This window comes from Barbatula barbatula, assembly GCF_947034865.1.
Source record: "Barbatula barbatula genome assembly, chromosome: 4".
Classification (NCBI taxonomy): domain Eukaryota; kingdom Metazoa; phylum Chordata; class Actinopteri; order Cypriniformes; family Nemacheilidae; genus Barbatula; species Barbatula barbatula.
The window spans coordinates 28,348,173-28,365,017 of record NC_136768.1 but is presented as its reverse complement, the minus strand read 5'-3'; the positions used below and the strand labels follow the sequence as shown (position 1 = coordinate 28,365,017).

The 16,845-nt window shown below is 43.0% G+C and overlaps 1 protein-coding gene across 3 annotated transcripts; it reads right to left on the bottom strand.

The window, feature by feature from the left end:
• Positions 1 to 343: 343 nt before the first annotated feature.
• Positions 344 to 16,674, bottom strand: LOC306893533 (uncharacterized protein). Of its 3 annotated transcripts, none has more exons than XM_079455419.1 (4): positions 16,541 to 16,674; positions 1,930 to 2,149; positions 1,458 to 1,527; positions 344 to 1,362 (listed from the first exon to the last, which is right to left on the bottom strand). In XM_079455419.1, the coding sequence occupies exons 2-4, from the start codon at positions 2,113 to 2,115 to the stop codon at positions 638 to 640; spliced, it is 981 nt and encodes a 326-aa protein (XP_079311545.1). In that variant the 5' UTR covers positions 2,116 to 2,149; positions 16,541 to 16,674; the 3' UTR covers positions 344 to 637. The 3 variants fall into 3 exon arrangements, with proteins under 3 accessions (XP_079311545.1, XP_079311546.1, XP_079311547.1); XM_079455420.1 differs by having other exon boundaries at positions 16,505 to 16,622; XM_079455421.1 differs by lacking the exon at positions 16,541 to 16,674 and adding an exon at positions 3,227 to 3,282.
• Between the last annotated feature and the right edge of the window lie 171 nt (positions 16,675 to 16,845).

Here is a 16,845-nt window from a genome sequence, read left to right as displayed (position 1 = left end):
ACTTTTACTTGAGTAATATTTTACCTTGGGTATCTCTACTTTTACTCAAGTACATGGTTTGTGTACTTCGTCCACCACTGTCTATAAGAAAGCACACTGTAGATAAATGATGATATGCAATCTAGTTGCATATAGGCTGTGTATTAGAAAGCTATGTTCACCCCCTGGTGGTGGCACACATTTTGTAATATGGGCTCTCGAGGTGAGCTAATAAACATGTTGTTCTCCGGCACCCAACGTCTCCATTTCTATAAAAAACTACACACAGTAAGGTCAAATTAGGTTAAATGTGTGTGTAAACGTCACGGTTGGCAGCTGAATAACAGTCATTAAAGACACTGTAGGCTGTTAGTGATCACTTTATTTTATTTGAAACATATTTCCATGGAACATGTAAATGCAGCTCAGAAAGCTTTCCAGGAATTTTGCATTAGAAACAATTCGATATAAAAGATCACAATCAGATTTGCTAAACAAATGAGTTAGAAACCGTTATCAATTACAGTAAATGGTGAAATATCATAATTCAATCATCAGCACGAATCTTCTGAAAATTGAGGAAAGCAAAGATGTCTGTGTAATAAGCTGTTGATGTGGACACTTTCAAAGGAAATCTGGCAACCCCGGAGAAATAAACTCACTGTCCTGCATTAAACAAAGGAGCCACTAAACCCAGAATGCGAAGGCACCAGTCATTCCCACGATCAATTCTATACATGTTCACAACTTCCCCTTTAACCTGGTTAAACCGATTCTGTCTTATTGGTTGATTGGCAATCCACTTGATCTTTGCAAATTCATCTACATAGATTTCTAAATTATTCATATTATCTATGATGGAATTCACCTTTTGTTTCTCCACTGCTGTCACATCATGTGGGTTTATGTTTCTCAGCACATCTAACAAAGCAGCAGACAGTACTCGGCAATATTCACCGTACACCACTGCATTCACATTCACGTAGAATTCTTCCTCTTCAAAGTGAACAACCATGTTTTGCTGAATATCCTGCGCTGTGTTTGGGGGAAGTGTGTGATTGCCTAATGCATCCACTTCCTGCTTAATCTGATCATGTCCTGGCATATTATTAATACCTGAATTTTGTTTAAACGTATTCAGCACAACAGAATGAAATTTAAGAATGCTATTGTTGAAGACATGTTCACCTCTACCTGACCTTTTTTCCAGCTCTATCTTCAGGTCCTCATTGTAGTTTTGATTGACCTTTTTGATCTTTTCTAACATGTCATTCTTAACATTATCCACTTTTTTCTGTCTCGCCTTCTGCTCAGCTGCAGTTGGTTTTGTTCCCCTTTTGCCACCTTTCTGCATATGTTCAATAATCTTTTCCTTTCTGACCTCTGTGGAGAAAAGTAAAAATGCTATGATTTAACTGTTCAATTCAATTGATTTCATTTTCATCTAGAAGAGTGAGAAGAGCAGAAATAACACGGACCTTTGACATTTCTGAGTCCAGAATATTCATCTGCTGCTGCTGCCGCTGCTGCTGCCGCTGCTGGAGTCGACTTTAAAAATGGAAAGATAAACATTAGATATAAAAACTCTTCTCATGGACTGGCATGATGGTGAACGTGACATGTAATAATGAAAGCATATTAATACATTAAGCTGCTGTATCAAATGAATCCACTTCAGGAACTCTGAGCCTCATAAGAGACGATCCTTAAAAAATCTTAACTGTAAACCAACAAAGAGTACAGAAGTCGCACATGATGGTTCATGCAGGAGAACAAAACAATCATGAATCCATTTTTAAATTGAACGCTGAAAAAGGATCTTTTTGTGTCTTTTTTATGTTTTTTTTAAGCTCATGTCATTTAAAAGTTTTTAACTGATGTTTTGGAACCATAGGAGAATTTGCTTTATTATCTGTCAATCTTTAAATATATGATATAAATATGACTCACTTTCACATGTTTTTTTAATGACTCTTTTACAATGTTTTCAAAGGCCTTCTCTTTCTTTGATATCATCGCTTTATCCCCTTCGTACAGAGCCAACACCAGCTCCACTGCCTCTTTAACCGTCCCGATGACCGGAACGATGTCCATGAACCCGATCCACACGGTGTCTCCTTTAGCCGCAGAGGCCATGATGTTCCGCTGTCAGTGTTTCTGTGTCTGAAACCTGTAAAGAGAAGAAGTGCTGTGCTTTTATACGGCTGTTTTCATCCATTCTACGTCAACACTGATAAGTATTTTTTGAAAATGAAGCCACACAAACAAATGGAGGAACTTCACTGCACTTGAAAACAACATGATAAACCAAGCGGCATTCACTTTGAATTTTAACATTTATTAAAAAATATGCAAATAATAATAGATAAACTGGCAGACCTGAGGAGTATTTCAAATAGTAAATCCGTCACCCTTAACTTGCACAGGCAGGGGTGGATTAAGACGGTCAGGGGCCCTTAGGCTGCTCTCTGGGTGAAGCCCCCTACAGGTGGGTTTCAGGTTCCTTTCACACTTGCAGTTTAGTTCAGAACGGAGCATTGTTTGCAGGAATAATCGCTAATGTAAAAGCTGTCTTGTAAACTCAGGTGCACACCAGGGTACCGGACCCTGCGCATGCGCTTTAGCCGATTACAATGTAATTCACCTTGGATTTGAGCAACAGTTAACCTGCATTGTCAGAGAAGCAAATGAATACAACGTTTCCAGATTAAAAAATAAATGATAAATAGTCTGTTTGCGAGCAGCAGAAAGCGCAGTATGGGGCTGTGTCCACCGAGGCATTTCTGCCGGCATACAGTGTGTTTTTTCAATTGTTTCCAATGGAAACGCAGTTTTTGAAGATGTTTTTCTGCACTCAGCGCCGGCGTCTGCATTTTTCCCAGGCCCAGGCCCAGCACCAGCGTTCGACCGGGCGTACAGAGATATAAAAAGGCTCAACTTGGAACTGAACGCTGCTCCAGGTTCAAGTAATCGTGTGAAGCCATCAGTGAAGACCATCAAGGTGTGGCCTGCGGGGGTAGACTTTTCACTCGAGGAAAGGTTTCTACACACAGACTGGAGTCTGTTTGCTTCTCAGGCCACCAGTGGCTCTCACACGGACATAGACAGTTACACCTCTTCTGTATTGGACTGCATCTACTGATCTACTGCACTGTAACCTATTATTAACTCTTATAATGCACCGTAACTTTAATAACCGCATTAACTCGTATACTGCACTGTTACTTCAACAACTGCATTAACTCACCTATTGCATTGCAACTTTAACAGCTAATGTGTTAGGACTCTGTCCTTCCTGTCTCGAGCTTTCTAGCTCCCTGGGCAGAGTCATGACATTGCCACGTTTTTCGGGTTTCTGTTGTGTTATGTGTGGAGACATGTGGCTTTATGTGGTTACTTGATGCCGGGTTTCTTCCTGTTATGTCTCTCAGCCCCACCCTCGTATCTCCTGTAATTTCATTAGGGTTTCATTCCCATCGTCTGTTTGGTGTTTCACTTTAATTAGGGTTTTATTCCCATCAGCTGTCATCACTCTCCCCATGTAATCACTCCTCGTTAGTGTTTCCCTTTATATAGTCTTAGTTTCCCTCTGTTCAGTGTTGGTGCATTATTGATTATCTTTTGTCTCACGCTATTGGATGACCTGTTGTTCCTGTTTACTGTTTGTAAACTTATTATTTTCACTTTTCTAGAGACTTTGTTTTGTAGTTTTTGTTTTGAAAGTGTTTTCTTTGTGCTGGTTTTCCCCATTGCGGGTGTTTTATTTAATAAAGCTTTCTTGTTAAACCTTCGTCTGCCTGCATCTGGGTTCTGTCCAAAGCCATTTCGTGACATAATGTCAATAATCTATGCACACTTAAATCACTTGCACTACTGTTTAGTCTAAATTATTATCTGCTCATATCCACCTGTGCATTAATGTTCATAGTGTTAATGTTCATAGTATAGTTATATATAGTTATTCTAACTGTATATCCTGCACTTGCTAACTGCACTTCTGGTTAGACCTAAACTACATTTCGTTACACTGTACTTGTATATGTGTAATGACAATAAAGTTGAATCTAATCTAATCTAAAAAAGTACACGTGAAATATGAACGGCCCCTAAAAACGCTTTGATGGGTCTTTACTGAGACACAGACCACTGTGCATTACATAAACTGTGTATAATACAAAACCATAATTAAAAACAGACCTGTACAAGATGCCTGTCATTGTGGAATAACTCCTTGAAATATTACCGATGACATGATGAGCTGTTAGCCAATGCCAGCGCCAGTCCTCCTGCGGCGATCTTACTCACGTTGATCTTTAACCTTTGTATTTTCCGTTTTTGTGCTCCACTATTGTACCTTCTCTGTGACATCCAAATGAATCACTTTTAACAATTCGTAATCGAATTTAGCTCTGTATACTGGTCATAATTATTCAGAAATGTATTTGTACCCTCATAGTGGCTTCATTAAAGATCACAGTTACAGTGTTTAGTTTCTGTAACAGCTGCAGTGGAGTTTCCTTCATCTTTCAACCCAAAAAACGTGTATCCCAGAGATATTATTTCATTGAATACAGCAGAAATCAGCATCGTCTATATTATGGAAAAGAAATGTGTAGCAAACCCATTTTGTTGTGCTTGCTGTTTCCTATTTTGTACACTAGAGGGCAGCTGCATTGTTTGATCTGCTTTAGATGCATTTGTTCTTATTTTTGATTTTATTTCTATATATATGTATATATATATATATATATTTCGTAATTTGGGTTGGTGTCATGAAAATGTAATTTCATCTGTTATGTATATATATATGTATATATTTGCCTGTTTTAAAGGCCTGTTGAAGATAATTGTTCCGTTTTTAGGATACTTGACTTTTATTTTGAAAACCATTTCTTCCTACCTGCTTACAGTGTTGTATTGGCTAACGAAGAAGCTGCTTAACCACGGAATGAATGCGCTAACACTAAGCAGTAAAGGTTTATGGTAAGCTAAGGAAAATACGACAACAGAGTCAGAAACGGCATGTTAATAATAGAAACGGCAAAGGCTGATTGTATTTTGGCAACCCCCGAAGAGGCACAAGGTTGGTGTTTGTTGCACGTACTGTGATTATTTTATAATTTGTGTCGGAAAATATGCTAACTCTATTAACCTCATGCTTGGGGAATTAGCGGTTTATTGTTTGGTATAATTTTGATTTATATGAGAAAGTAGAGTGATCATTTACCAATTATTGTGGACAAAAGGGGACACAAATGTGAATGCTTTGTTTTCTTTGTTTTTTTTTGTCAGTTCTCACGTTGGTTTATGGAGTTGATTTTCGACAATAAATAATAAAACCATCAGTCGAGTCTCTTACCATCTTTCGGAGGGTATGCCACAGTGAGAACTTCACCCAGCAAGGGACCAGTGACAACTTTACCACATGCAACACCATTCTGCCTGTGAACGCCACGATCAAAATGGCACGGTAAGGCACAGAGCAGCGCTGCAGTATCGTATGTATGGTAAAGTGATGGTCAAGAAACACAATTACAGTCAAAATGGATGCCTTAAAGGATCAGATAAATAATCTACATGCAGAAATTGAAGAAAGTAGAGGCTTACTAAATCAAGGGGATATAGAAGGCTCGTCAAGGCAGGAATTAAAGGAGCTAATTGAAACCAAAAGAAAGGAACTACTTAAGCTGCAGCAGGAAATTGATGACAATGAGAAATTAAAGACATTACGTCATTCAGATCGCAAAAGTGTACCCACAGAGAAATTTCTCGCTTACCAAAAGGAGGAGCAAAGTAAAAAAGAAAGGAGACTGCTTAATCTTTATGAACAATGGAAAGTTCAAATCAGAACAACCAAAGAGAATTTAAAGAAGAATGCATCAGATACGGAACTAGCTGAAATGGTGGACGTCATTAAAAAGGGAAAAGATGACATCATGAAAGTTTACAGTGAAATAAGACAGGGTGCCATACCATCCAATGATCTAAGACGAAAAATAGATGCTTGCGAGGCAGTCACCAAAGACATTATGAGAATAATCAATGAGCGCTTATCCGGAATAGACGGTGACTTTGATGCAGAGCGTGAAAGGCGCAAACTCCGTGAGCTACATGCACATGACTATGCCCACTCCATATATGGAACTGCTTCTCAGGCAGCTAGCAGTCACTTCTCTGAAACAACAGTCATAACAGCAAAGAGGGCGGAAGCAGCCGCAGTGCTCGCAGCAAAGGAGGCTCAATATAAACTAATGGAGGAAGAAAGAACGCAGAAAGAAAAAATAAGGATGATGGAGTCTGAATTAGAGCGTTTGCAAGCAGAAAGGGATATAAAAGTAGCACGCGTCAGATTTGAAAGCTATGACAGGGAAATCAGACAGGAAACGGAGAGTCAGCTCTCACAGCAAACAAATAATACACACAGCAGGCAGAACCCTGCTATTTCCTTTGAGTATCAGCAGAATCCTTTTATCGTCCCACCAAATCCCTCCATTGACGTCTCTTCTCTAGCCCATGCAATACAAGACAGCATATCCATTAACAGACTTCCCATGCCAATGCCCACAATGTTTAGCGGAGACCCTATCCACTACATTGAATGGAGAGCATCATTCATGTCGCTGATAGACAGAAAAGGTATCTCAGTAGCCGACAAACTTTATTATCTAAAGAAATATGTCAGTGGCCCTGCTCATAAATGTATTGAAGGCACCTTCTATCGAGACGATAATGAAGCATACAAAGATGCATGGAGTAAACTCAACCAACGCTACGGACAGCCATTCTTCATTCAAAGGGCCTTCAGAGACAAGCTGTCAAAATGGCCAAAAGTACAGGCCAAAGATGCTGAAGGGTTAAGGGCCTACTCGGATTTCTTAAATGCCTGTCACCAAGCCATGCCTCATGTGAAAGGTTTAGACATATTAAATGATTGTGAAGAGAACCAAAAGCTGACACAGAAAGTTCCCGATTGGCTAGCAGCACGCTGGAACCGTCGGGTCTCAAAGGCCCTTATGGACAGCGGAGACTTCCCCACTTTTGAAGATTTCACAAAATTTGTGTCGATAGAAGCAGAGATAGCATGTAATCCGATCACTTCCCTACATGCTCTGCATTTATCTGGCTCATCCTATATCAAAAGAGGCACAAATGAAACAAAGGGAAGTAAAGTAAGTGTCTTCAGCACTCAAACAAATGCAAACACTGAAAACTTAAGGTCAAACAATGTAAAAGAAAAACTTCCCTGCATGTGGTTCAAAGACGAAAAGCATCAACTGTCCAAGTGCACAAATTTCAAGGAAAGGTCTCTTGAGGAACGACGAACATTCATAAAAGACAATAAGCTGTGTTATGGATGTGTCAAACCAGGTTACAGTGCCAAAGACTGTCGTCACCGTCACACTTGTGAGCTATGTAAGGGAAGGCATCCCACCTGTCTACATGACGAAAATTACAAAAGGCATGAAGAGAAAGACAGACATGTAGTCATGGAGAGAAAGAGATCTCCAACTGAGGTGAACGCAGCTTCAAACCGTGCAAATGAAATTGTGACATCTAGCCCACTCTGTGTCACTAAAGAGGGTCAGTCGTGCTGCACATCCATGATCGTCCCGGTGTGGGTCTCCTCTGCCACACAGCCATCCAAAGAGCAGCTCATCTATGCACTGTTAGACACACAGAGCGACAGCACCTTCATTGAAAGAGAAGTAAGTGATGAATTACAATCAAATGCTTTCCCTGTACAACTAAAACTCACTACTATGATGGGAGAGAGCATGATACTGAAAAGTAAAAGAGTAGATGGACTCCGCGTCAGAGGCTATAATTCAGGCGTTTACATCGACCTTCCTCCTTCGTACACAAAAGACTGCATTCCCATGAACCGTGATCACATACCTACCTATCAAACAGCGAAACAATGGCCTCATTTGGCAGCAATCGCAGATCAGATGCCACCTCTCCTGAGCTGTGATGTGGGACTCCTCATTGGGTATAACTGCCCCAGAGCTATAAAACCCAAACTTATAATTGATGGAACGGACAATGAGCCCTACGCCGTACTTACAGATTTAGGGTGGAGCGTTGTAGGCTGCTCTACACCTGGCCTTAATGAAGAACAATCTAGCCTGTGTCATAGAGTCACAGTAAAGGAACTCCCTCCAGTAACGCCAATGGACATAATAAGCATTCTGGAGTCAGACTTTAAGGACACCAAAGGAGATGACAAAACTGTCTCACAAGAGGATCTAATGTTCCTGAGCAAACTCGAAGATGGTATAAAAAGAAATGCCCAGAGACATTATGAGATGCCTCTCCCCTTTAAAAAACGGCCATCCCTACCTGATAACAAAAGGCTCGCTGAAATCAGGCTCAATCATCTACGGCGGAAGTTCGGCAAGGATGAGAAATACAAAAGAGACTACACAACGTACATGAAGGAAATCATCGAGAGGGGTGATGTGGAAGAAGTGCCTACAGATGGAGCTCAAGGTGAACGATGGTATATTCCCCATCATGGCATCTATCATCCTCAGAAGCCTGACAAACTACGTGTTGTGTTTGATTGCTCTGCAAAATACTGTGGCACAAGCCTAAATGAACACCTGCTTCCGGGGCCAGACATGATCAATAACCTAACAGGCATCCTCATAAGGTTCAGACAGCATCCCATTGCTCTTCTATGTGACATAGAAAAAATGTTTCATCAATTTCACGTCCATGAAGAAGACCGCAACTACCTCCGGTTCCTCTGGTGGAAGGATGGAGATACAACCACACAACCTCAGGAGTATCGCATGAAAGTACACCTTTTCGGTGCGGCGTCATCCCCTGGGTGTGCGAATTATGGACTAAAATATCTCGCCAAAGAACACAGCCACTCCCATCCAGTAGGAGCCCAATTTGTTGCAAAAGACTTTTATGTGGATGACGGAGTCACAAGTACTGATACGGTGGAAAGGGCCATTCAGGTGGCACAGGAGGCAAGAGAAATATGCGCATACGGTGGTCTTCGTCTCCACAAATTTGTATCAAACAACCACGCTGTATTACAAAGCCTACCCCCATCAGAGTGTGCAGCAGAGGCAAAGACAAAGGACTTGACTTTCGATGACACACTGGCGCGAGCTTTAGGAATTCAATGGAGTATAAGAGAAAACAGCTTCAGATTCAACAGCATCTTAAAGGACCAACCAGCCACACGTAGAGGCATATTGTCTACAGTTGCCTCCATATATGACCCTCTTGGCTTTCTCGCTCCATATGTCCTCAATGGGAAAATAATTCTTCAAGAAATGTGCAACCAGGGCACTGGCTGGGATGAACCCCTACCAGAGAGGCTAAAACCACGGTGGGAGAGTTGGCAACGTGACTTTACCAACCTACAGAAAATAAACATAGCTCGCTGTTACTTACCTGCTAACTTCGGAGAAGCCGTCGAAACAGAACTACACCACTTCTCGGATGCGAGCACCAGCGGATACGGACAATGCTCTTATCTGAGAGTCAAGAACAAGAAGGGAGAGATTCACTGTTCCCTAGTGATAGGAAAGGCCCGTGTTTCTCCCACAAATGTGACTACGATACCACGGCTTGAATTAACCGCAGCAGTGGTTTCAGTCTCCATCAGCAATATGCTCAGAGAAGAATTGAGAATTGTCAACGGAAAAGAATACTTTTGGACGGACTCAAAGGTAGTGTTAGGCTACATAAATAACGATGCTCGCCGATTTCACACCTTCGTCGCCAACCGGGTCCAGAAGATCCGCCACTGCACAAACCCCCGGCAATGGCACTACGTTCCCACGGATGAGAATCCTGCAGATGGGGCATCCCGAGGTAAAACTGTACATGAACTTCTCACCTCCAACTGGTTCACTGGCCCTATGTTTCTCTGGGAAAGGAAGATACCCACGGTAAATGATGCAGTGCCAGACCTATCTATAGGGGATCCAGAAGTCAAAAAGGCACAAGCTTTGCAAACAAAAACCTCAGAAATAATGAGCCTTGCCGACCGTCTGTCCAAGTTCTCATCATGGTCTCGAGCTACAAGAGCCGTGGCCCGTCTGCTTCGCCGAGCTAAAAAGGTTGTATCAAATGCTCTTTCTACAGTGAGCGAAAGAGAAAGTGCCGAACGTTTCATAATCCGGGATATGCAAAGGCAAGCATATGAAAAGGAAATCAAATTGTTGAGCAAAGGTAATCAACTTCAGCATTGCAACAAATTACACCATCTTGATGCTTTTCTCGACACAGACGGACTCCTCAAGGTGGGAGGACGACTCCGCCACTCATCGCTCACTGACTCTTTCAAGCATCCAATTGTCATCCCCAAAGAGCACCATGTAACAAAGTTGATAATAGCTCACAACCATGAAAAGACAAAACACCAAGGGAAAGGCTTCACAATCAATGAAATTAGAGCCAGTGGATATTGGATTCCTGGAATGAGTAGAGCAATAGCATCATACATTCATCAATGTGTGAGTTGTCGTAAACTCAGAAGAACTGCAGAGGGTCAAAGAATGAGTGACTTACCTGTAGAGCGTGTTGAGCCATCCCCCCCTTTCACATACTGTGGGATGGATTGCTTCGGTCCTTTCACTACTACACAGGGAAGAAAACAGCACAAACGATACGGCCTACTCCTTACCTGCTTTTCCTCACGAGCCATTCACCTAGAGATGTTAGAGGATATGTCCACTGATACCTTCATCAATGCTCTGCGATGCTTTATTGCTGTTCGAGGTGCAGTCCGTCAAATTCGGTGTGATCAAGGCACTAATTTCATCGGTGCTAAAAATGAATTCAAGACAGCTCTACAAGAGCTTGACACACAGAGACTGAGCACATTTCTCTCACAAAATCAGTGTGACTTCGTCATGAATGCACCCCACTCCAGTCACGCAGGGGGGGTGTGGGAACGCCAGATAAAGACTGTTAAAAGCGTTCTGAGCTCCACTCTGTCACCTTCTCAAGGTAGACTCAATGATGGAGAAGCAATTTAGCAGCAGAAGCGTACAGAACTGTGTAAGTGTATTTAAATTGTGTCTTGTTGAGTTTTAGTACTGTGTTAAACTGAGAAATCGCTTTGTATTTACTTCCGCTCTGTCACGTGGTGAAACCGCGGGTAGTATCGGTCCTTCGTTCGTTATTGGGCTAGTTTCATTTGTTTGCTTTGTGTGCGCGTGTTATCTGAGGGCGGGGCCTAACGGCAGCACTGTTATATAAACGGAGATTAGTGTTCAATCTGTAGGAGAAGCAATTTAGCAGCAGAAGCGTACAGAACTGTGTAAGTGTATTTAAATTGTGTCTTGTTGAGTTTTAGTACTGTTTTAAACTGAGAAATCGCTTTGTATTTACTTCCGCTCTGTCACGTGGTGAAACCGCGGGTAGTATCGGTCCTTCGTTCGTTATTGGGCTAGTTTAATTTGTTTGCTTTGTGTGCGCGTGTTATCTGAGGGCGGGGCCTAACGGCAGCACTGTTATATAAACGGAGATTAGTGTTCAATCTGTAGGAGAAGCAATTTAGCAGCAGAAGCGTACAGAACTGTGTAAGTGTATTTAAATTGTGTCTTGTTGAGTTTTAGTACTGTGTTAAACTGAGAAATCGCTTTGTATTTACTTCCGCTCTGTCACGTGGTGAAACCGCGGGTAGTATCGGTCCTTCGTTCGTTATTGGGCTAGTTTAATTTGTTTGCTTTGTGTGCGTGTGTTATCTGAGGGCGGGGCCTGTTGAATTTACGTAATTAGACGCGTATTTAAAAAGCGTCTACCCACCGCGGCAGCGGTCGCGTGCAGCCCTCATCGCGTGAAGACCGAAGAGAGTAAAGACATCGACTCTACCTGCGCGCGACTCCACCGAGCCCGGGACACCGACACGGCACTTGAGTATTGCACTTCTTTTGTATTATTATTTTGGTGTTTTGTATCAACCCCTGCACTTTTTGTCTTACTGTTTGCACTAACACTTATTCCTTTATTGTTATCTTTAATGTTTCTCCCTATTTTCTTTCTGCTTCTCTTAAATATGTGTTTTAAAATCCTTTCTGTTATCACAACACGTAAATCATCTGCCGCATGCCGAAGGCGACGCAATGCTAATAACCTTCACAATGTATCACTACTAGTAACTGCCCCTTCTACTTTCCCAATAGGATTGTGGAACTGCCAATCTGCTGTGAACAAAGCTGATTTCATTACAGCTTTCGTTAAACATTCTGGTCTTTCCATTGTAGCACTTACAGAAACATGGATCAAACCAGAGGACTCTGCCACTCCCGCTGCCCTCTCCCATAACCACACTTTCTCCCAAAGCCCTCGCATCACAGGAAGGGGTGGAGGCACCGGTCTACTCATCCCCAAAGACTGGAAATTCAATCAGCTAACACCCTTGTGTGACAACAGCTCCTTCGAGTTTCATGCTGTTACTATCACCCACCCTGTTAAAAGTCATTTTGTAGTTATATATCGTCCCCCAGGTCAGCTTGGACATTTCTTGGAGGAACTGGATGTGCTTCTTTCATCCTTCCCTGAGGATGGTACTCCCCTGGTGGTACTAGGCGACTTCAACATCCACATTGGAAAGCCACAGGCTGCTGACTTCGTCAACCTGACCGCATCATTTCTCCTCGAGCAGGTTTCCACATCAGCAACCCACAAGTCTGGAAACCATCTAGATTTGATCTTCACAAGGTACTGCTCCACTCATCACCCTCAGGTCACCCCGCTGCACACGTCTGATCACTTCTTCGTCACCCTTGACCTCGACCTCACTGCTCCGGATATCGCAGATGTCTCACCGATGGTCACCTTCCGGCGCAACCTGCGGTCTCTCCCTCCCTCTTGTTTTTCCTCTGCTGTCCTCTCTGCACTCCCCCCCTCTGATGAGCTCTCTCTTTTGAATACAGACAATGCCACAGCCACTCTGTGTTCCACGCTTTCATCCTGCTTGGACAACCTATGCCCTCTTGCATCTGGACCAGCCCGTCCATCCCCGTCGGCTCCCTGGTTATCGGATGTACTGCGTGAGCATCGCGCCAGCCTCCGGTCAGCTGAGAGAAAATGGCGCAAGTCAAAAGACCCTGCAGACCTCTCTCTCTACCAATCTCTTCTCTCTTCTTTCTCTGTAGATGTCACCTCTGCAAAAACAGATTACTACCACTCTAGGATCTGCAACTCTCCGGACTCTCGAATGCTCTTCAAAACCTTCTCTGCTCTCCTCTGTCCGCCTGCTCCCGCACCTTCATCGGAGTTAACAGCTGCTGATTTTGCATCGTTCTTCGTAAAGAAAACTACTGCCATCAGCAGCCAGTTCTCTACGCCACCATCTGTCGAACCCGCCCACATCCCTGACACGTGTGTGCTCCCTGCCTTTTCTCCTCTGTCTGAAGCTAATGTCTCAAAGATCATTGGCTCCAACCACCCTACCACCTGCCCACTGGATCCCATCCCCACCCATCTCCTCCAGGCCATCTCTCCAACGGTTGTGCCTGCTCTGACCCACATCATCAACTCTTCGCTCACCACTGGGACATTTCCCACAGCTTTCAAAGAGGCCCGCATCACACCGCTTCTAAAGAAACCCACCCTGGACCCTACACTGCTAGAAAACTACAGGCCTGTCTCCCTTCTTCCCTTCATCGCCAAAGCCCTGGAGCGAGTTGTGTTCAATCAGCTCTCCTCCTTTCTCATGCAAAACAACCTCCTGGACAGCAATCAGTCTGGGTTCAAGACCGGTCATTCCACAGAGACTGCACTGCTCTCAGTCATCGAAGCCCTGAGACTGGCAAAAGCATCATCCATGTCTTCTGTGCTCATCCTACTGGATCTGTCTGCTGCCTTTGACACTGTCAATCATCACATCCTCCTGGCTTCTCTCAGTGCTATGGGTGTCTCTGGAATGGCGTTGCAATGGTTTGAGTCCTACCTCTCGGGTAGGTCATTCAGAGTATCCTGGAGAGATGAGGTCTCCGCGTCCCAACAGCTCAACACGGGGGTGCCACAGGGCTCAGTGCTTGGACCGCTACTCTTCTCCATTTACATGACATCCCTCGGCTCGGTCATTCAGAAGCATGGCTTCTCCTATCACTGCTATGCGGACGACACACAACTCTACTTGTCATTTCAACCGGACGATCCGACGGTCGCTGCTCTCATCGCGGCATGCCTTAGTGACATCTCGCTTTGGATGAAGGATCATCACCTGCAGCTAAACCTTGCAAAAACAGAACTGCTTGTGATCCCGGGCAACCCAAAGATTCACCACAACCTTGCCATTCAACTAGGCTCATCAACGATTACACCGTCCAGCACAGCCAGAAACCTGGGAGTGGTAATCGATGATCGGCTTAACCTCACAAGTCATGTTGCCAGCACCACCGGTCCTGTAGATTCATCCTCTACAACATTAGGAAAATTAGACCATTCCTATCGGAGCACTCTACGCAAGTCCTAGTCCAGGCTCTTGTCCTGTCCAAACTGGATTATTGCAATGCGCTTCTGGCTGGACTTCCTGCTTGCACAATCAAACCTCTCCAGATGATCCAGAATGCGGCGGCAAGAGTGGTCTTCAATGAACCGAAGAGAGCGCATGTAACTCCGCTCTTCATCAGGTTACACTGGCTCCCTGTTGCCGCCCGCATAAAGTTCAAGGCTTTGCTCCTGGCCTACAAGACCAACACCGGATCTGCACCATCGTATCTCCACTCGCTAATGCAGATCTATGTTCCTGCCAGATCACTGCGGTCTGCAAAGGAACAACGACTAGTGGTACCATCCCAAAAAGGAAAAAAGTCACTCTCCCGTACCTTCACTGGATCTGTTCCACATTGGTGGAATGATCTACCAGCTGCTACAAGATCAGCAGACTCGGTTGCCATCTTTAAAAAACACCTAAAAACGCATCTCTTCCGTCAACACGTTGCTGATTGAGTTTTTCCTAATTCTCTTCCCTTTCCTTCTTAAAAAAAAAACACAAAAAAAAACAAAAAACAATTACTAACCTCACTATTCTTAGCTTTTATACTGTGCTAGGCTTTAATGGACTAGTTTGATGCACTTATGTATTTTCGTTGCCTATGTTGTTATAATTGCTTCCAATGTTTCCTCATCTGTAAGTCGCTTTGGATAAAAGCGTCTGCTAAATGACTAAATGTAAATGTAAATGTGATGCTTCATTACGGACTCTACTGTATGAAGCCATGGCCATAGTCAACAGTCGACCCCTCACTGTGGATAACTTAAACTGCCCTGACAGCCTTGAACCTCTCACTCCCAACCACCTAATCAACATGAAATCCAGTACAACACTCCCTCCACCAGGCAAGTTCCCTACAGAGGACCTGTATGGAGTAAAAAGATGGCGTCGAGTACAGTTTCTAGCAGAACAGTTCTGGAGTAGGTGGAAACGGGAATATTTGCACAACATCGCCACAAGGCAGCGGTGGCATACACCGAAGAGAAATCTAATGGTGGGTGATATTGTGATGGACAAAGATGAAATGTCGCCCAGAGGCGAATGGCGACTCGCAAGGGTCATAGAGACTGTCAGCGGTAAGGATGGATTTGTAAGGAGAGTGAAAATCTCATTAGGAGATAAGAGACTGAGTAAGAAAGGCGAACGTCTTGCTAAACCTTCCATATTGGAACGCCCAGTGCAGAAGTTGGTTCTGCTGGTTGAAGCTCCTTAAGCTTTTGGCTACACAAGAACAATGACATTCTTATTGACAAAATTATTTGTAGTTCATGGCACTTAATATGAAACACTCATAATTTTGGTGGGAGTGTAGCAAACCCATTTTGTTGTGCTTGCTGTTTCCTATTTTGTACACTAGAGGGCAGCTGCATTGTTTGATCTGCTTTAGATGCATTTGTTCTTATTTTTGATTTTATTTCTATATATATGTATATATATATATATTTCGTAATTTGGGTTGGTGTCATGAAAATGTAATTTCATCTGTTATGTATATATATATGTATATATTTGCCTGTTTTAAAGGCCTGTTGAAGATAATTGTTCCGTTTTTAGGATACTTGACTTTTATTTTGAAAACCATTTCTTCCTACCTGCTTACAGTGTTGTATTGCCTAACGAAGAAGCTGCTTAACCACGGAATGAATGCGCTAACACTAAGCAGTAAAGGTTTATGGTAAGCTAAGGAAAATACGACAACAGAGTCAGAAACGGCATGTTAATAATAGAAACGGCAAAGGCTGATTGTATTTTGGCAGCCCCCGAAGAGGCACAAGGTTGGTGTTTGTTGCACGTACTGTGATTATTTTATAATTTGTGTCGGAAAATATGCTAACTCTATTAACCTCATGCTTGGGGAATTAGCGGTTTATTGTTTGGTATAATTTTGATTTATATGAGAAAGTACAGTGATCATTTACCAATTATTGTGGACAAAAGGGGACACAAATGTGAATGCTTTGTTTTCTTTGTTTTTTTGTCAGTTCTCACGTTGGTTTATGGAGTTGATTTTCGACAATAAATAATAAAACCATCAGTCGAGTCTCTTACCATCTTTCGGAGGGTATGCCACAAAATGTATCTGACCTATTAGTATGTTTGTGACTGTAGAGTATCCTCAGCAGTGTCCGTGAGTCGCTCAGCCCCGCTCAGCAGCACTTATATCCACTCTCTACTCACAGAAAGAGTTTTTTATATGGGCGTTACCTTCCCAGAAAAGGGACGTCCTCTTACAAAAATGATTGCAACACTCTCTTCTAGATAACAAATCTAAACACCAACTTGAGAACTAGTTATTATGTTCATTCACCGATCCGAGGGACAACCGAAGACGTCGCTTACTGATCTTTGATTGGCCAATAAGCGGAAAGGGTCCTTTCATACCACCCACA

Bases quoted from the DNA above. Each gene is read 5' to 3' on its own strand.
- LOC306893533 (XM_079455419.1), bottom strand. From the start codon at position 2,115: ATGGCCTCTGCGGCTAAAGGAGACACCGTGTGGATCGGGTTCATGGAC. The intron at 1,528-1,929 runs GTGAGTCATATT...CCATTTTTAAAG, and splicing joins CATTAAAAAAACATGTGAAA to TCGACTCCAGCAGCGGCAGC. The intron at 1,363-1,457 runs GTCCGTGTTATT...TTTTCTCCACAG, and splicing joins TGGACTCAGAAATGTCAAAG to AGGTCAGAAAGGAAAAGATT.